Consider the following 21,256-nt stretch of genomic DNA (forward strand, 5'->3'; position numbering starts at 1 on the left):
ATAATATGCTGTCCAGTAGAAAAAAACTAGTTTGTCTCATAGAGGGAACGCTTAAATTCAATGGGCAATGCTGAGCTCTTACATGGAGGAAAAACAACCCAAAGGAGAAAAGGATATTCACTCGGGGTGAAACATCCCCCTATACAGTGCCATGAATGTCTATCATTGGGGGAAAAAGGGCCTAAGTAAAGGTTTAGGCTGAAATCTTGAAGTCCCCCTGTCTCAAGGAAATCACAAAAACAATAATTATTTGAGTTACATTCCTGGTTACTAAGGCACTTGCTGACTTTGCTTAACAGTATTATCTCCCCAGGCTATAAAAACACCCACAACATTGCATACAAATAAGGAATAGGAGACACAGTAGCTGTGAAAAGCAAGGAAGAAAATGCAGTAGAAAAGTCTGGAAGTCCTGGTGACAACACCGTGATGGGCTGTTGGGGCCTGGAGTTAGTTAGTCCAGGGGCCTTCAGATAACACTGACGAGTTGCCTCAGACAGAAACCTTCGGTTGCCCCAGGGCCTCCTTCTAGCCCATGTGACAGCTAGGCCCTCTGTGAAAGGAAACTGGATTGGAACAGAAACAACATTCCCAACACCTGAGGGTGAAGGGGGACTGACAAAGTCCTCTCCAGCAAACCTGTCCCTTGAGTCTCATAAGGTTGGCAGCCACTCGAAAAGCTTTTAATTGGCCCAGTGTTTTGTTCAGTCTTCAGGAAAAAATCTGAGGACAAGCAGCCTCTGAAATGAAAGTAAAGAGTTTGGAGGTCCGCTCCTACTCACCCTTCCAATGTTTCCCAGCCAATGCACCAAAATGTTAGTCTCGTCAATGCACCACCATGTAGCAGTCTCTTGTTGCCTAAGACATCACCTGAAGTTCTTTGTCTCATGACCAAGAAAAGTAAGGAACGTGGACCCCAAGGATGAAGTTGAAGTGAAAGTTTAATAAGCGAAAGAAGAAAGCTCTCCACTGCAGAGAGGGGGCCCAAAAGAGGGTTGCCATTTCACAGCTGAATACAAAGGCATAAGGCACACATTTCTGGTAGCTCCACCCCATCCTCATAATGAGCATGCAAGCCCTTAGCTCAAGTTACTCCACGTGGCTTTGTTCCCCTTACTGTGCATGTGTCAGGGGATGGAATTTTCGATTGTGGGCATGTCTTGGCAAGTCTCCTGTGTAGCCTTTTTTAAATCTATGTGGCTTTGGGCATGTTTTAGGCAAGCCACCCTGTACAAGTTCCCTTATCTGCAGTTTGATTTTTCAGGCTGTTCTTTTGTCTGAAGGAATTTTACTGAGGGCCCACCCTAACTGCCTGCCTAACTAGTTTCTTCCTTCCTCCTCTCTCAATGGCACCTGAATATCAGAGTCAGAGAAAGGCAAGAAATATGACAACAGTCACAAATATCATAAGAAACATTTGAAAACCACTTTTTATCCAGTTTTCTCATTGTCTTAGATCCAACAGGAATAAGTCCTGTGAATCTAAATGGCCAACTTTAGATAAAGAGCCATTTTTCTGGCCGGGTGCGGTGGCTCAAGCCTGTAATCCCAGCACTTTGGGAGGCCGAGACGGGCGGATCACGAGGTCAGGAGATCAAGACCAGCCTGGCTAACACGGTGAAACCCCGTCTCTACCAAAAAAGACAAAAAACTAGCCGGGCAAGGTGGCGGGCGCCTGTAGTCCCAGCTACCCGGGAGGCTGAGGCAGGAGAATGGCAGGAACCCGGGAGGCGGAGCTTGCAGTGAGCTGAGATCCGGCCACTGCACTCCAGCCTGGGCAACAGAGCGAGACTCCGTCTCAAAAAAAAAAAAAAAAGAGCCATTTTTCTTAATTGATTATTCCACTTCTCCTAAAGTATTTATAATGAGATGTACTAGCTGTTGTGCAGATTTTGCCTTGACAGGCCCATAAATAATTGAGGGCCCTTTTATTATCTAAAACTATTTTAACCAACACATTTTCACAGGTCTCTTGGGCCTCTAAAGCTTGAGCTGTTTTATTTACTATTTGGGCCATAGTCAGGGATAAAAATGTTTAGAAACATGTTTTAGTTTAGAAATACCTAGTGAGGGTTAGAAATTCTTAGTCAAACTAGTGAAATCTGATGGTAAGTTATTGATCAGATAAAGTATGAGGAATTCCCCTCTCTGAGCCATAGTTTCTAAATGTGTGAGAAAAACAAGCAGCCCACACATAGTTCAGGGCCTGGTCTGAACACTCAAGTCTGGTTCATTCACAGAGATATAATACTTGCTTAGTAACTTGGAGAAACAGAGGGAGGCTTTACAACACATCACCCCAGAGTCACAAACCACCATACAAAGGTCAGATGGCATGTGACAGCTAGGTCCTCTGTGAAAGGAAACTGGATTGGAACAGAGCCAACATTCCCAACACCTGATGGTGAAGAGGGACTGACAAAGTCCTCTCCAGCAGGCCTGTCCCTTGAGTCTCGTAAGGTTGGCAGCAGCCGCCCTAAAAGCTTTTTACTAGCCCAAGACACAGGGCTGAACTTTGCTTTGGAGCCCCTTACCTTTTTCCAAAGAATCCAAATTAATAAAATTAATAAAATCAATCCAACAGCTAATGGAATAGGCCACCAAATAGTGGAAGAGACATCTGTCTTCTCAGGTTCTGCAGAGAGAGAAGGAAAATATTAACAGGAAACCTACAGGCAAGGGCCAGAGAAACCACACAACTGCTGCTGGGATCTGTGTGGTTGTGTCATCCTCCTTGTCAGAGATTTAACCACCAGCCCTCTACCACATGTCTCAGCGTCTCCATTCCTATCACATATACCTCCACACACCGAACAGTGTATGTAGCGCTTGCCAAAAATATGGAAGATGAACACCACATACCACATAAGTGTGCCACCCTCATCTTCAAACCTTCTGTAATAGGACACCATCTTCTACCCCATGTGCATACCACACAGACAACACCTCATACCATACATGCAAGGTATATTTCCATTTCATACTCCCAGTGGACACACATGCCCTCCCTGCAGCCCTGCACACACCACCCATATACACTCCTAGTCCTTACTTCCAAGAATAATTCCTCTCTCCCCAGGACCATCCTGGGCCCCATCTGGCATAGCCTGACCACATTCCTCAGTGCCCCCAGTCACTCCCTGCCTTCTTTACTCCTCTCAGACCCAGGGAGATGCATTTTACCAGCAGAGCTACCCCTACCCAAGACCAGAGCTATGACCAGGGCATATGAGCTCAAAAAGCCCCACCCCACCAGCAGGAGTGGGTCTGCCGTGAACTGTGTTTTAAGGATCCAGTGTGCCTGGGGAAGGCACTGAGCATTTGCAGAACCACTCTACTGTAGCCTCCCCATCTTGGGACACAGCCCATAAAACAAGACTACTGGCCAGGCGCGGTGGCTCATGCCTGTAATCTCAGCACTTTGGGAGGCCAAGGCAGGCGGATTACCTGAGGTCAGGAGTTCGAGACAAGCCTGACCAACATGGAGAAACCCCGTCTCTACTAAAAATACAAAATCAACTGTGCGTGGTGGTGCATGCCTGTAGACCCAGCTACTCAGGAGGCTGAGGCAGGAGAATCGCTTGAACATGGGAGGCAGAGGTTGTGGTGAGCTGAGATCACGCCATTGAACTCCAGCCTGGGCAACAAAAGCAAAACTCCATCTCAAAAAACAAAAAAAGACAAGACTACTGATTCAGCCTCTACCAGCCTACCAGCCAACAGTTTACAGTGAACCTAGAGCCTGACTAGAAGGGCTGCTAGCAGGACTGGTCCCTGGCCCCTGATAGCCCCTTATCCTCAGGGAACATGGGTAGGATACTGTCCCCATTCCCCTAGCAGCTGGCAGGTTCCCTATTTCAAGCCATATGGACCATCCAAAACCCTGAAGCTGCCATGAGCTGACAAGTCGCCCTGCTCCACCTGATGACTATGGTCACCACTCTAGACCATCTTCTGCCCAGGTGTAGGGACCTAAGCTGGACTGCTGACTCTGGGGCTGAGCTAGGCCAGACCCCAGCTTGGACCTTCCAGTCCAAGCTTTCTCTCCTTCCCCTTCAGTCCCCAGCTAAGACCCCGGGCTGTGTGGGAATAAGTCTTATGTTACAGTCCCTCAAGGCAGGGAAGAGAAGAAATGTCCAGAAAGACCCTTACCAGAAAGACTCTGCTGAGGAGCAGTCAGGATAAAGTCGATGCTCACAGGAGTATGCAAGGACTCATGCCGTATCACACATCGGTAGACAGTCCCAGGGTCTTCCTGAGAGGAGTTCAGCTTCAAGTAGCTAGTGATGTTAAATGTACCATCCATATTCTTGATGGTGGGACCAGTGATGATGTTCTCAGAAATCACTACATGATGGGGAGACTTCTGGGTCCACTTCTCCCATGTTATATTAATATCCTTTGGGTAGAACCTACTTGACTCACACATATATTTGCCTTCATTCTCTTTCACCACCGCTTGATCCTGAAACAATCTGCTGGTTGGGGAAGCTGCCAGGGAAAAAAAAGTCATACAGAGTTGGGCCCAGCAGCCTTTTATCCCTGCCACACCTTAAGCTAACTGGCTTCTACCATACCTTCACACCTGTGCATCACTGCTCCTGTAGCCAGATAAGACAAAAAACACAGGATGCACACTCTTTTTAAAAGATGGGGACTCTGAGGCATAGATAATGCTGCAACCATGTCCAGCAATGAGCTGAAGATTTACAATATCAGACTGGGCACTCCTGAAGGGTAGGGAGGGATTAGCTTATTATCAGCCTGACATCTGACCCATGGCAAGCCTTCAGGACACGCGAGTAACTGAATGCAAGTCAGCTTGGGCTAAATATTCTGGGTATGTCAGTGCCAGTGCCAACCGAGTGTTGACATGCTGTGACCCCAACTCTCATAGCAATTTCGTAAAGCAGAGTTTTCTTAAGCTATGTTGTGCCACAGACACCTTTCATAATCTGAGGAAAGCCTTGGAACACTGTTGTGGTAGAGACTGCTAATTGCTCTTCAATTTCTATTCTATGCACTTTTAGCTGGCCATGACATATCCAGATTAAAGCTGTATCACCCAACCTCCACTGCAGGTATGTTTGGCCATGCAAACTCAAGGTCTAGTAGGTCTGGAATTAAGCAAAAGTGGCAAAAGCAACTTCTAGGAAGTATCCTTAAATTAAAAGGATGTCTTAAAAGACTGTCTCTTTCTCTCTGTCTGTCTCCTTCATATTTCCTGCAGGATGTTTGGAATACTATGTGATGACTGGAGATGGATAGGCCATTTCCAAACACAAGGTGGATGATACATACTGAAGATGGCAGAGTGACAAGATAAAAGGATCACGGGTCCCAGATGATCACAGAGCTATCTGCCATATCTGCCGTTGGCTGGCTACATCAGTTCTGAAAGAAAAATAAACTGCCATTTCCAAAACCACTACTGACTTCCAGTTTTCCCTCTCACATGAGAGGTCATCGCTCCCACCCTATAATAAGAACAAAAGCTGAACAAATTGAAAATCAACCACTTTTCTTAGATTCTTCAGAGAATTGAAGTGACAGGGCAAACTGCGACTCAGAAAGCTGGAGAAAGAAGATTAAGAAAATTACAGCTAAGACAAAATTGCCTCATGCAGAAGCTGCTGGAGTCATAAACTGGTAGAAGTACTTAAGCAGTAACTCCGACAAACTAGTAAAGGATGAGTGTGGACTAGTTTGAGAATAAAAACCTCCTCAGGTTCTGGTCTTAGGGATGCTACCATACTTTCATGGGTTTTCATCCTCAGGACCCAGTCTTGGGGATGCTACCACACTGTCATGAGTTTTACTTCCAGGAACCCCAACAGATTCTCACAGTAAAGAGCCAAGAAAAATCTCCTCTTCTTTCTGGGGGATGGAAAGAAGTAATCATTTTAAAATACACCCAGATTATTCCCTCCATCTCAAGGGAAGATGTCAGAGCCTTATCTGACCTGGGAGACGAAAATTAGGCAACTCCAGCTGTCTATAGCCTTTCTGTATCACTTAAGAAGAGAGAAAAAGAAAAGGCTAAGAAACACTTCTGAAGGTCACAGTCCAGGGGCTCAGGCCACTAAAAGAATAAGATTAATTATAAAAGTATAAACAGATTCTCCTTCAACACTTTACTACCACATCAACAGGGATCCAGTATAATAACAGAAAATTACAAGTGAGAGAGCTACAAGGCACAGACCCTATTTAAGGAGTTCATAAGGAAACTCAAAGACAATAGGAAAGGAGGGAAAAAAGCACTAGAGAAACTGAAATCTCTGGCACCTATAGCTATAATAAGCATTAAACACAACCCAGCTCCTAGCCAAATTAACATAAAGCTTCATAATAAAAGCCTGATACATAATATCTCTCTTTCAACTGAAAAATTACAAGACATGCTAAAAAGTACATAAAAACCAAGTAAACATCAGACCCAGACTCAGGTATGACACAGATTTTAGAATTATCATATAGGGACTTTTAAAAAACTATAATTAAAATGTTAACAGCACTAACAGAAAGAGCAGATAACATGCACAAACAGATGGGTAATATAAGCAGAGTGATGGAGATGCTAAGAAAGAACCAAAAGTGAATGCTAGAACTCAAAATATCATTAAAGAAATGAAGAATGCCTTGAGTGGGTTCATCAGTAGACTTGAAACTGACAAGGAGGCTGGGCACGGTGGCTCACACCTATAATCTCAGCACTTTGGGAGGCTGAGGTGGGTGGATCACCTGAGGTCAGGAGCTCGAGACCAGCCTGACCAACATGGAGAAACCCCATTTCTAATAAAAATACAAAATTAGCCAGGCATGGTGGCGCATGCCTGTAATCCCAGCTACTTGGGAGGCTAAGGCAGGAGAATCACTTGAAACTGGGAGGCGGAGGTTGCAGTGAGCCGAGATTGCACCACTGCACTCCAGACTGGGCAACAAGAGCAAAACTCCGTCTCAAAAAAAAAAAAAAAGAAAAGAAAGAAAGAAACTGACAAGGAAAGAATCAGTGAGCTTGAAGATGTTAATAGAAACTTCCCAAACTCAGAACGGTGTGGTGGCTCACGCCTATAATCCCAGCACTTTGGGAGGCCAAAGTGGGCAGATTGCTTGAGGTCAGCAGTTGGCGACCACCCTGGCCAACATGGCAAAACCCCGTCTCTACTTAAAAAACAAAAGTTAGCCAGGCATGGTTGTGCACGCTTGTAGTCCCAGCTACTCAGGAGGCTGAGGCACAAGACTCGCTTGAACCTGGGAAGCAGAGGTTGCAGTGAGCTGAGATCCTGCCACTGCACTCCAGCCTGGGAGACAGAGTGAGACCCTGTCACAAACAAAAATTTTAAAAAAAGAAACTTCCCAAACTGAAATACAAGGAGAAAAAAGAATTTAAAAAAAACAGAATATCTAAGAACTGTGGGATACTACAAAAGGTGTAACAGATATATAATGGGAATACAAGAAGGAGAAAAGAGAAAGGAGCAGAAGAAATACTTTGAAGAAATAATGGCTGAGAATTTTCCAAAATTAATGATAGACACCAAACTACAGACCCAGGAAGCTTAGAGAATACCAGGCAGGATAAATATCCAAATATGCCTATCCACATCTAGCCATATCATATTTCAACTTTAGAAAGACAAAGATGGCCAAGCATGGCAGCTCACTCCCATAATCCCAACACTTTCAGAGGCCAAGGCAGGTGGATCACTTGAGCTCAGAAGTTCGAGGCCAGCCTGGGCAACACGGCGAAATGCCATCTCTACAAAAAATGCAAAAATTAGCCATGCTTGGTGGCACCCACGTGTGGCCCCAGCTACTTGGGAGGCTGAGGTGGGAGGATCACTTGAGCTTCAGCCCAGTAGGTCAAGGCTGCAATGAGCCATGATCACACCATTGCACTCCAACCTGGGAAACAGAGTGGGACCCCATCTTGAAAGACGAAAGAAAAGAAAAGGGAAAAGAAAGGAAAGAGAGAGAGAGAGAGAGAGAAAGGAATGGAAGAAGGGAGGGAGAGAGGCAGGGAGGGAGGGAGGGAGGGAGGGAGGAAGGAAGGAAGGAAGGAAGGAAGGAAGGAAGGAAGGAAGGAAGGAAAAAGAAAAAAAGTCACAGGGAGAAAAACACACCTTACATATAGAGGAACAAGAACAGCACTGGACTTCTTGTCAGAAACAATGCAAGCAAGAAGAGAGTGAAGTGAAATTAATTTAAAGCATTGAAACTTTAAAAAGAGAAAACACCAACACGGAATCTTATATCCAGAACAATTTTCCTTCAAAGGCGAAGTATAAATAAAGACTTTCTCAGACAAACCTTTCACCAACAGATCTGCTGTGCGAGAAACATAAAAAGAAATGCTTTAGCAGGCCAGGCATGGTGGCTCATACCTGTATGAGCACTTTGGGAGACCAAGGTGGGAGGATCGCTTGAGCCCAGGGAGTTCAAGACCAGTCTGGGCAACGTAAGACTCCATATCTTTAAACAAACAAACAAACAAACAAACAAAGCCTTAAATTAGCAGGGCATGGTGGTGCACGCCTGTGGTCCCAGCTATTCCAGAGGCCAAGGTGGGAGTATTGCTAGTGCCCAGGAGGTCAAGGCTGCAGTGAGCCATGATCGCACCACTGCACTCCAGCCTGGACAACAGAGCGAGATGTTGCAGGAAGAAAGGAAAGAGAGGGGAGGGAAGGGGAGGGGAGAAAGTAAGGAAGAAAGTAAAGGAAGGAAGGAAGGGAGAGAGAAAGAGAAAGAAAGAAAGAAAGAAAGAAAGAAAGAAAGAAAGAAAGAAAGAAAGAAAGAAAGAAAGAAAGAAAGGAAGGAAGGAAGGAAGGAAGGAAGGAAGGAAGGAAGGAAGGAAGGAAGGAAGGAAGGAAGGAAGGAAGGAAGGGAGAGAGAGAGAGAGAAGGAAGGAAGGAAGGAAGGAAGGAAGGAGAAAGAAAGAAAGAAAGAAAGAAAGAAAGAAAGAAAGAAAGAAAGAGAAAGAAAGAAAGAAAGAAAAAGAAAGAAAAGAAAGAAAGAAAGAAAGAAATTGAATCAATAACTAACAAAAAAAAAAAAAAAAAGAAGAAGAAGAAAATCATGTTCAAAAAAGGAAAGCACCAGGTTCAGATGGTTTCACAGGTTAATCCTACTAAACATTTAAGGAATAAAGAATGCCAGTTTTTTACAATTTCTTCCACAAAGTAGAAGTAGACAGAGGGAACACATTCTACCTTATTCTGCTAGCCCAATATTACCCTACTGCCAAAACCACATAAAGACATTACCAGAAAAGATAACTACAGATCAGTATCACTCATTAAAATACATACAAAATCCTCACGAAAATATTAGCAAATCTAATCCAACAATACAAAAAAAAATTATATACCATAACCAAGTATTACACATATGCAAGGCTGGCTCATCATTCAAAAATCAGTTACTGTAAGTCATCATATTAACAGGCTAAAGATAAAATTATATGATCATACCAATAATGCAAAAAAGTATTTGACAAAACCCAACAGTGACTCATGAAAAACTCCTAGCGAACTAGGAATAAAAGGGAAATTTCCTCAACTTGCTAAAGAATATCTACCAAAAAATAGCTAATGGTTAGATAGCTAGTGGTTACTTTCTAACCACTTCATGGTTAGAAAGTAAAATCAGAAATGGGCAAGATGTCCCTTCTAACCACTCCTATGCAACACTGTAATGGAAGTCTAAGCTAGAATAACAGGACAAGAAAAGGAAATAAAAGATATAAAGTTAGAATGGAAGAAAGGAGGCTGGGTGCAGTGGCTCACACAATGTAATCCCAGCACTTTGGGAGGCCAAGGGGGAGGGATGACTTGAGCTTAAGAGTTCGAAATCAGTCTAGGCAACATAGTGAGACCTCATCTCTATTAAAATAAAATAAAATAAAATAAAATAAAAATTAAAATTAAATAATGGAAGAAATAAAACTGTATTTTTCATAGACAGCATGATTTATGTAGAAAAATCTCAAGACTTGGCCAAAAAAAAAAAAACCCTGGAATGAATAAGTGATTAAAGCAAGTTGCAGGATACAAAGTTAACAGGCAAAAATCAATTACTTGACAGGAATGAACAATTGAGCAATTGGAATTTGAAATTAAAAATATAATACCACTGGCCAGGTGTAGTGGCTCACACCTATAATCCTAGCCCCTTGGGAGGCCGAAGCTGGTGGATCATTTGAGGTCACGAGTTTGAGACCAGCCTGGCCAACTTGGTGAAATGCTGTCTCTACTAAAAATACAAAAATTAGCCAGGCATGGTGGTACATACCCATAATCCCAGCTACTTGGGAGGCTGAGACAGGAGAACTGCTTGAACCCGGGAGGCAGAGGTTGCAGTGAGCTGAGATGGTACCACTGCACTCCAGCCTGGGCAGCATAGCAAGACTCTGCCTCAAAAAAAAAAATGTCAATTTTCCCAACTTGATCTCTAGATTCAATGCAATCCCAATCAAAATCCCAGAAAGCTATTTTGCAGATATCAATAGATTATCAACTTTATATCGAAAGAAAAAACCCAGAGAGCTAACACTATACTGAAGAAAGGCAACAAAAATGAAGGACTAACACTACCTGACTTCCAGACTTACTACTAAAATACAGTAATCAAGACAGTGTGGTATGGGGGAAAGAAGAGAGAGATCAATGAAACTGAATAGGGCAGGGTGTGGTGGCGCACGCCTATAATCCCAACACTTTGGGAGAATGAGGCGGGTGAGATCACTTGAGCTCAGAAGTTCCAGACCAGCCTGGGCTACACGGCAAAACTCTATCTCTACAAAAATACAAAAATTTGCTGGGAGTGGTGGCACGAGCCTGTAGTACAAGCTACTTGGAAGGCTGAGATGGTAGGATTGCCTGGGCCCAGGAGGCAGAGGCTGCAGTGAGCCAAGATTGTGCCACTGCACTCCAGCCTGTATTTAAAAAAAAAAAAAAAAAAAGAAACTGAATAGAAAGCCAGAAATGGATCCATACAAATATATTCAACTGATCTTTGACAAAGAAGCAAAGGCAATTCAATGGAGAAAGGACAGTCTTTTCAACAAATGATACTGGAACAATTAGGTGTTCATATGCAAAAAAAAAAAAAAAAATGCATATAGAATATAGACACAAACCTTACACTTTCCACAAAAATTAAAGTAAACTGCCTCATAGACCTAAACATCAATGGTAAAACTATAAACCTTCTAGACGATAACATAGGAGAAAATCTAGGTAGCCTTGGGTTTGGTGATGAGCTTTAGGATACAATGTTAAGAGCATGATCCATGAAAGAAAAATGTAGTAAGTTCAACTTTTTAAAATTAAGAACTTCTGCTCTACAAAAGACATTGTTAAGACAATGAAAAGACAAGACACAGACTGTGAGAAAATATTTGTGAGACATCTATCTGATAAAGGCTTGTATCCAGAATGTACAAGGGACTCTTAAAACATAACAATTTAAAAAATGAGCCCAGTTAAAAAATAGGCAATCTGAACAAACATCTCATCAAAGAGGACATACAATTCCCAGTACTTTGGGAGGCCGAGACAGGCAGATCATTTGAGCCCAGGAGTTCAAGACCAGCCTGGGCAACATGACAAAACCCTATCTCTACAAAAAATACAAAAATTAGCCAGGCATGGAGATGTGCACCTGTAGTCCTAGCTACTTGGGAGGCTGAAACAGGAGAATCACCTGAGCCTGGGAAGTGAGCTGTAATCACACCACTGCACTCCAGCCTGGACGACCAATAAACACACACAAAAACAAGACATGCGAATGGCAAGTAAGAACATGAAAAGATGTCCAACATTATGTCATTAGGGAACTGCTAATTAAAACAACAAATGAGATACCACTATATACTTACTAGAATGGCTAAAATCTGGGCCAGGTGTGGTGGCTCATGCATGTAATCTCAGTACTTTGGGAAGCTGAGGTGGGCAAATCACCTGAGGTCAGGAGTCCAAGACCAGCCTGGCCAACATGGTGAGATTCCATCTCTACTGAAAATACAAAAATTAGCCAGGCATGGTGGCAGGCACCTGTAAGCCCAGCTACCTGGGAGGCTAAGGCAGGAGAATCACTTAAACCTGGGAGGTGGAGGTTGCAGTGATCCAAGGTCACACCACTGCACTCCAGTCTGGGCAACAGAGCGAGACTCTGTCTCAAAATAAATCTCCAAAAAAAAAAAAAAAAAAAAAAGGAATTGCCAAGAAGCACTGTACTCTAGTAGATAAAGTTGTTTCTTACGGGAGTACAGGTTAACAATTAAACAAATAAACAGAGTATGGTGGGTACAAGTTTCTCACTGTTGGAGTGGGAGTTTACAGATAAGCAAGAGAAGGATCTATGTGGTAATGGATTAAAGTTGGAGACATCAGTGAGAACAAATGTTTAATATAGGTACAGATGGTTACACATAGAAATATTTATAGATATGTACATATGCAGAGGTTAGTACACATACATATATTTCTTTGCTCTGTTGGCTGAGAGGATCTAGAATCCAATGATACCTCAGTAGCAAAAAGTACACTTAGTGTACTTGGTCTTGGTTTCTAATATCATTTTCCAATAAAAGGAACCAAAGTTTCTTGGAGTATTGGTTGGTTCTAGGACTAGAACCAGGAAATATACAAGAGAGGAAATATACAATATGAGTCTGGAGCATCTTATAGTGCCAAAAAGTAAAAAGTGCTTAAAATCAAACAAAATCCTTGATATGGATTTTCCAAAAATTAAATAAAACAAAAAATAAAATAATAAAATAAAACAAAATCTTACAATGATTGGGGTATGTCAATGTGACACAAGAGCCAAGCGAATGAGCTCCCAGTGGCCAAAGCTGGAACAATTTGAGAAAAAATAAAGTAGTACTGCATTATAACACAAAGTATAAAATAAATATCCTTGAGTCCTTATTGATATCAATGATTGAATAAATTCATAAATAGGAGAAAAGAGATAAATCTCCCATGCAGAAGAATTCTTTAAAAAATTATGTAGATACTCCACCCCCAAGGAGGAAGAACACAAGTAACCTCCCACCTTAAGTGTGGGCTGCACAGAGTGACTTCCTTTCAAAGAGTACAGTATGAAAATAGGGGGAAGAGTAACTTTTCAGTAGAGAAACCAGACAAACACTACTTCAACTACATGGTCAAGGTCAACATCAACAGTCATAAGTCATGTGATTTGATGTGATGAAAATAGCAGTTTACCTCTGCAATGTTCCTCCAGAAACCCATAACCCCAAGTCCAATTATGAGGAAAACAGCAGACAAATCCTAATTGAGTGACATCTTGCAATATACCTGACCAATACCCTCACCAAACTGTTAAGGACATCAAAAATAAGGTCTAAGAAACTGTCACAGCAAAAAGGAGCCTAAGAACATATAACAATTAAATGCAATGTATTCTGATGGGATCCTAGAGCAGAAAAAGGACATTAGGTAAAAACTAAGGAAATAGGAATAAACTACAGACTTTAATTATAGTAAAATGTCAATATGGGTTCATTAATTATATCAAGGTACCAAACGAATGCAAGATGTTAATAATAGGGGAAATGGTATGCAAGATGAGAGTGATATGAGAACTCTCATACTATTTTTGCAATGTTTCTGTAAATCCAAAACTGTCCTTAAAAAAAAAAAAAATCTATTAATGTCTTTAAAAGCCACTGTTGGCCAGGCATGGTAGTTCATCCCTGTAATGCCAGCACATCGAGAGGCCAGGGCAGGAGGATCTCTTGAGGCCAGAAGTTGGAGACCAGCCTGGGCAACACAAGGCCCCATCTCTACAAAAGTGTAAAAATTAACCAGGCGTGGTGGCATGCACCCGAGGTCCTGGCTACTCAGGAGGCTGAGGCAGGAGGATCACCTGAGCCCTGGAGTTGAAGTGAGCTATGATTGTGCCATGCCCTCCAGCCTGGGCAATAGAGCAAGACCCTGTCTCCTATGTAGACCCTTTCTATAGATATATAAAGCCTGGAAGAACAGTGGCTATATATACGGCCATCGTCAGTTGGCTATATATATAGCCACTGTCACTGTTATTCCTCTGTCAGTTGCAGAGGAAGTGAATCCTAATTAATATGCCTCTCACTCCCAAAATTACTATAGACAAAACATTCAAAGTCTTATGTACAACTATGGAGGGTCCATGCTGGACTGAATTACATCCTCCTAAAATTATTATGTCCTCCCAGAATTCCCAGTATCTCTGAATGTGACTGTATTTAGAGATAGGTTATTTAAAGAGGCAATTAAGTTAAAAATGGGGTTATTAGGGTGGGCTCTGATCCAATATGATTGGTATCCTTATAAGAAGAGGAAATTAGGGCACAGATATTGGCACAAAGGAAAGACCATGTGAAGACACAGGGAGAAGATGGCCAGAGGAGAGGGGCTTCAGAAAAAAAACAATCCTGCTGACATCTTCATCTCAGACTTCTAGCCTCCAGAAGTGTGAGAAATAAACATCTGTTGTTTAAAGCCACCCAGTCAATGGTATTTTGTTATGGCAGCCTTAGCAAACTAATACAGCCACCAAGTTCATCCACGTATTATCCGACCATTTTATAATACAGGAAAGTGGAGCTCAAAGAGGTGTTTGGGTTTTGTTGTTGTTAACCCCAACACCATGGGAACTATAGGGCACTGCCCCGAGACACTCACCCACAACTTTAAGTTGAACCGTTCCCTGTGCCTTCAGAGGGGTGACAACCACCTCACATCGGTACTCTCCTGCTTCCTCCAGCTGGACTCCAGGCAGCTTCAGTGAGGCGTCCCCACTCTTCAGCCTCCATAGAGACACATTGGCTCCAGGTCGGAATGCCTTTTGGTGATCTCCAAAAAATTCAAAGACCTTGACTTCTTTGTCTAACGTCAGACTCTTCCGAAACCAGGTGATACCCATAGAAGTGATGTTGAGGGGTTGGGAATAAATGACTTTGCAGGATATGGTAACACTGTCATTCAGGCGTGTGGCCTGAATCCCCCTTGCCATCATCTCCACTTTCAGATCACCTGTGGCAATAAGAGAACACAATGTTCAGTTTTTCAATTTATGAACAAGTTTTTGGGATGTGCTATGGACTGAATGCTGGAGTCCTCCAAAATTCATATTGAGGCCTGACTCCCAGTGTGATGGTATCTGGAGGCAGGGCCTTTGGGAAGTGATTAGGTCATAAGGGGAGAGTCCTCATGAATGGGATTAGTGCCCTTACAAGAAAAGACATGAGGCAGGGCACGGTGGCTCACGCCTGTAATCCCAGCACTTTGGGAGGCTGAGGCAGGTGGATCGTGAGGTCAGGAGATTGAGACCATCCTGGCTAACATGGTGAAGTCCCATCTCTACTAAAAATACAAAAAATTACCCAAGTGTGGTGGCAGGTGCCTGTAATCCCAGCTACTCAGGAGGCTGAGGCAGGAGAATTGCTTGAACCCAGGAGGCAGAGGTTGCAGTGAGCCAAGATCGTGCCACTGCACTCCAACCTGGGTGACAGAGTGAGATTCTGTCTCAAAAAAAAAAAAAAAGAAAGAAAGAAAGAAAGAAAAAGACAAGACATGAGGCTGGGCCTGGTGGTTCACACCTATAATCCCAGCACTTTGAGAGTCTGAGGCCAGAGGATTGCTTGAGCCCAGGAGTTCTGGACCAGACTAGGCAATATAATGGGACCTTGTCTCTACAAAAAAATAAAAATAAATTAGCCCAGCATGGTGGTTAGCACCTGTAGTCCCAGCTACTTGGGAGGCTGAGGTAGGAGGATCCCTTGTGCCCAGAAGTTCAAGGCTGCAGTCAGTTGTGATAATGCCACTGCACTCTAGCCTGGATGACAGAGTGAGACACTGTCTCAAAAATAAATAAATAAATAAATAAATAGATAAATAAATGAAGACAAGACAGAGAGATATGTCTCTCTCCCCCATGTAAAGATACAGCAAGAAGGTATCCTTCTATAAACCAGAAATGAGGCTCTCACCAGAAACCAGATCATCCACACCTTCATCTTGGACTTCCCAGCCTCCAAAACGAGAAAAAAATTTCTGTTTAAGCCACACAGTATATATCTGTTATGGTAGCCTGGCAAGACTAAGACAGGACATTTTTCCATTTCATTTATTTAGATCTCAAATTTCTTTCAGCAATATTTTACAGTTTCCAGAGTATATACTTTCTGTTTCTTTTGTTAAATTTGCTCATAAGTATTTTACTCTTTTTGATGCTATTGTAAAGAGAATTTTCTCTTTTTTTGATGTTTTCCTATTTATTTATTTAGAGATAGGGTCTTGCTGTGTCACCCAGGCTGGAGTGCAGTGGTGCTATCACTGCTCATTGCAGCCTCCACCTCCTAGGCTCAAGTGAACCTCCTGCCTCAGCCTCCCAAGTAGTTGGGACTACAGGCACACGCCACCATGCTCAGCTAATTTTTTGATTTTTTGTAGAGATGGAGACTTACTAAGTTGCCCAGGCTGGTCTCCAACTCCTGGGCTCAAGCAATCCTCCCACTGCCTCCTCAGGTGTTGGGATTACAGGTATGAGCCACTGCGACTGGCTAGATGTTTTCTATTTTAGAACAGTAGGTTGCCAGCAAGTTTACGCTTACACCAATCCAACAAAAAGTGCAAGGACAGTTCAAAATATTACATTTGCTGTTTCAAAGAAGAGTGCAACTCCAAAGAAGTCAGACTCATTACTAACAATGCAGAGCTAGACATCAATATTTAGATAAATGTCAGAAACCGAATTCCCCTTGTTGCCATCAAACATGTCCTTTCATTAGTCACACCCAACATATCTAAATAAAGTTTTCAAAATTAATGTTAACAAAAAATGTATCCAAAAACCTGCCAACTTACTCAAAGGTTTGTGCAAGTCTATTTTTAAAAATAATACATTAGGCAAACATGGTGACAAGCTTTATGTTCTATGTATCAAGGCAAAAACAGACTTGACCTACAAAATGAAGATAGGGTCAACTGTAACCAAAAAACAGTATGCTTCCCCCTGGTGGCCAACCAAAGAATGGAGGAGCCAAGGATACGAGAGAAATAGCCAGGCCACCTAGTTCTATTGTCACTCTTACAAATGAAAAGAGACTACCCAAAAAAAAAAAAAAAAAGAATTGGGGGGTCGGAGGGGGAGGGGAAAATACCAAAACACTAACATGTGCTTAAAAGGAATACAAACCTGAGTGCCAGACTACATAAATTTAAAAGATTTAAATCAACAAATCAAAATTTAGAAGGCAAATTTGGGAAACGTCGTCTATTTTCAGAGCGCCCAAGCGCTCACCCCGGACCTCCATGTATTTTCATTTAAAGGTACAGAGTTTAGTACCTTAATAACAGCTTAAGAGCATTCCCCTTTTTCAAGGACTAGATCCTTGGAATTTTCTGCAGTCTTGTTTCCAAGGAAAAGCATCTATGCATTTATCTTCTCAAATCAACTAGTGGTATAACCTGCATAGAGAATCTCCCGTTCTAGAGCCCTCCAACCAGGGAGGATTGTTAACTACAGCTTTACAAATTGCTCTTTTGAACTTCATTTCTGAAATAAAACCTAACGTTCTTTAAAACATTTTCTATATCAACAACCTTTAAAGACAGTCTCATACAAAGACGGGCTAGAATATCTTGCATTAAAATCTGACGAATTCCTTTGTCTGATTGGATTTTTTTTTCTTGTACCACTTTAAATTTGCTTCCACACAGAATAACAGCCCGGGAAATAGATGTTCCATTCTAAGGTGTAGGGATTTCTTGTGGGCGGAAATGATTTGTTAGGCGAAAGCTTCCGATGGTTTTCAATTTCACAGTGTCTTCCGGTGCCGAAGTCCAGCACCAACGCCTGGTTCTGGGGTCCGACCGTCATGCAGCGGCCGCCTCACTCCTTGTGGCTGGACGAGCCCGAACTAGCTTCCTCCCAGGAGCTGCTGCTGCTGCCACTAAAGCGCCGCCGCACAGCCAAACGGCGTTCCTTCCTCTCCGCTTCCCAGAGACCGCGCGGCCCTTCTCCACCACCGCCAGCATCCGTGGGGACGAGGACCGGACGAAAGTGGCTGGCACCCGAGGCTCCTGAGGAGGGGGCGCCGGGCCCGGGACCGGGTGGGCGCGGCGGGAGCCCCCAGGCGCCACTTCGAGCTCGAGGAGACCCAGACTGAGGGCGTGGAAGCGCTTCCAGCCACCAGCGCCGAGTCCAGCGCAAATTTGGCTTTCGTCGCCGCCCACACTTCACTCGGAACTGCCTTATTTTCACATTGCTCATTGCAAATGTATAGAAATGCTATTCCCTCGTTTTTATTTTCATTTCCCTCTCCCATTGGGCAGTCATTCTAAGGTGTTTAACATACATTTTTGTTCTCTTTAAGGCTGTATCTTCTGTTTCTCAAACTGTGGAAAGGGTATTACATTGTATGTCCACTGCTTGGCTCTTTGCCTTCAACATCCGTTCACGCTGCTCGGCAAGCAGCAAGGGCGTGGTGTGAAGCTGCCGCCCAGCGCTCCACGGTGAGGTCCACACGCGGCTCGCCTCCACCTGCAGTGACTTGGGGCGCCCAGAGCGCGCCTCCGGGATTCCTACATTCCCTCTCCAGCACCTGGTACCCAGGAGCGTATTGTGGCCAGCCTAGTAAGGGTCAAGCAGCATCTTGTTGTTTAATTGCCATTCTTCTAGTTAGAAATGAGTTTAAATATCTCTACATACGCGTTTCAGCCTTGTAGTCTCCTGTTTAAGTTAACGCAGAACATTCCCATACGAGTTCCCAAAAAAGTAAGAGAACTTTTGAAGGTCACCTCAAGATCAAAACACTCCCCTCCCTCTCTCAATAAAGACCTTACTTAGCAAAGCCAGGAGGACCCACTGATACGCGGGTGAATCATTTTCCTATTTTCCCCATTCCCTGATTTTCTTCTCTGCTCCGACCCCTTGGATGATGCAAGAGAGGAGCAGATTACCAAGGCACCGAGTGCGCGACATCCAAGGAAGCACCGTTTCCGCTCGCACAGGTGCCGACCCTGCACAGGGCAGGCCTTCAATATCAACCTGTTGCATCGGGGACTCCGCATCTCACAAAGGAGGGGCGCTTGAAAATAGAGCCTCCAGGCCCGGCGCTGTGGCTCCCGCCTGTAATCCCAGCACTTTTTAAGGCCGACGTGGGTGGATCACGAGGTCAAGGAGATCGAGACCATCTTGGCTAACACGGTGAAACCCCGTCTCTACTAAAACTACAAAAAATTAGCCGGTCGTGGTAGCGGGCGCCCGTAGTCCCAGCTACTCGGGAGGCTGAGGCAGGAGAATGGCGTGAACCCGGGAGGCGGAGCTTGGAGTCAGCCGAGGTCGCGCCACCGTACTCCAGCCTGGGCGAGAGCGACACTCCGTATCAAAAAAAAAAAAAAAAAAGAAAAGAAAAAGAAAAGAAAATAGAGCCCCCAGGCCCCAGGACGTCGCGGTCCCCTGGAGGGGCGCTAGGGAGCCAACCGCAAGGACCCTCTGGCGCCAGGCGCCTCCGCCCCAGCCCACCCCAGCCGCCTCCGCCCCAGCCCACCCCAGCCGCCTCCGCCCCAGCCCACCCCAGCCGCCTCCGCCCCAGCCCACCCCAGCCGCCTCCGCCCCAGCCCACCCCAGCCGCCCCCTACCTGCGGTCATCAGTGCGCACCACAGAAGCAGGGGCGCCGCGCACGCGGAGGAGGCAGCCCTCCACGCCATCGCCACGGCAGCAGCTCTGGAATTTTTTTCGCCGAGTGGGACCAGGCGGCCCGGTAAAAACCAAGGGCCGGGGGAGCCCTCTGTTGCGTGAAGAGTTGACGGAGACACAGCCGGGATTTCCAGCCGGCGCTTTTGCACATCCCACTTCTTCGGGTCCCTTCGGCAACTGCGAAGTCTCCGGGATTTCCAGGGTTCGCACTGCAGGAAGCCAGGCGCGTGACCAGCCCCGCCCGCGCCTCACTTTCGCGCCAGGGCGCACACCGGCGGGAGAAGCCTCCCTCGTCCCCGCCCACGGCACGAGGTTGCGCGGTTACAGCCCCGGTGCCTCTCGCGAGCGGCTCTGCAGTCCAGGACTCTGGGCATCCTCTGAGTTCGCTTAGTAAATTGAGGCCGGGATCCAAGTGGCCCGGGGCGCTGCTCTAAGGAGGATGCTGACCGCAGTCAGTGATTGCGAGAGCAGGTGCACGCGTCCCGAGAGATATCTTACCGTTGGCACGATAAACTTACATTACTTTAAAAACCAAAAGCAACAAAACCTTAGCATTGAGTCGAAAGCCAAATTAAATCCCCAGGACGATTCAGTTAAACGCCTGAAGGTGGCCCTTAATTTCCCATTTCTACTAACCAAGAAGTGGTTTGCGACCTCCTGAAGCAAACCCAAATATTTTCATTCGCTGTTTAAGTTTTACCACCTCTAGACCAGTTTTTAAATCAATTTAACCGCAAAGTTCAGAACCCAAGTGGCACTGTAAAGTGTGTGCATTTGTAACGCACAACCTGCATTCTTTCCCCAGCAACCTGCATTCCATTTGTCTCATTGACCCTACTGCATTTTTCCTTCACATCATTAAAAAGGATGTAATGTACAGAAAAGCACAGACAGACCTAAACTCCAATGCCAGTCATGCCATCTGCTGATTATAGGACAGTGGGTAGTGACCTCATATCCCCAGCCTGTTTACACATCTCTAAAACTGAGAAAAAGCAGGGTTAGAGATACTGTCACTAAGCAAATAGTCACATCCTCACTTATCTGCAGAACAGAGTACATGCATAAAGAGCCCGGAAATGAGAGATGCGCAGAGGGCCCACAGTGGCAGCAACTAGCTGAGGGGCCTTCAGATTGCAGCTTTCCGGACCACCGTTGTAACAGGTAGAGATGTGCAAGGTTAAGTCTGGCTATTGCATTTTAAAAACCTAAATTATACCTCTTCTCAACCTCTGCCTCCTCCAAGGAGCCTTACCTGAGGAGACATCCTTGTCTGGTATTAGTGACATCATTAAATAACATTTCCAATGGAGGTATATGATGACTCCTTATACATGCCCAGAATAGTGATTCACAAAGTTGTGACACATACACGTGACTCTGTAGAAATTATCAAATTACACTTTTGGTAATTTTACTGTTTTAGTAATTTTTTGGTACCCTTTTTACTCTAAAGGGTAAAACTGGCAGGTTTCTCCATTTATATTTCGTTAGAATGAAAAGTCATTACCTGTGTTTTCATTTTTACTAATATCACAT

The 21,256-nt window shown here is 44.3% G+C and overlaps 1 protein-coding gene across 3 annotated transcripts; it reads right to left on the bottom strand.

Annotated features, from left to right (window-relative positions):
• Positions 1 to 1,819: 1,819 nt before the first annotated feature.
• On the bottom strand, positions 1,820 to 19,898 carry LOC102121659 (natural cytotoxicity triggering receptor 3 ligand 1). 3 transcript variants are annotated; one of them, XM_065528428.1, is made up of 4 exons: positions 19,659 to 19,898; positions 14,697 to 15,047; positions 4,153 to 4,491; positions 1,820 to 2,635 (listed from the first exon to the last, which is right to left on the bottom strand). In XM_065528428.1, exons 1-4 carry the CDS (start codon positions 19,726 to 19,728, stop codon positions 2,295 to 2,297), a joined length of 1,101 nt encoding a protein of 366 aa, XP_065384500.1. In that variant the 5' UTR covers positions 19,729 to 19,898; the 3' UTR covers positions 1,820 to 2,294. The 3 variants fall into 3 exon arrangements, with proteins under 3 accessions (XP_065384500.1, XP_065384499.1, XP_065384501.1); XM_065528427.2 differs by lacking the exon at positions 19,659 to 19,898 and adding an exon at positions 18,978 to 19,320; XM_065528429.1 differs by lacking the exon at positions 19,659 to 19,898 and adding an exon at positions 17,362 to 18,221.
• Positions 19,899 to 21,256: the final 1,358 nt, after the last annotated feature.

This window comes from Macaca fascicularis, chromosome 14 (assembly GCF_037993035.2).
Source record: "Macaca fascicularis isolate 582-1 chromosome 14, T2T-MFA8v1.1".
Classification (NCBI taxonomy): Eukaryota; Metazoa; Chordata; class Mammalia; order Primates; family Cercopithecidae; genus Macaca; species Macaca fascicularis.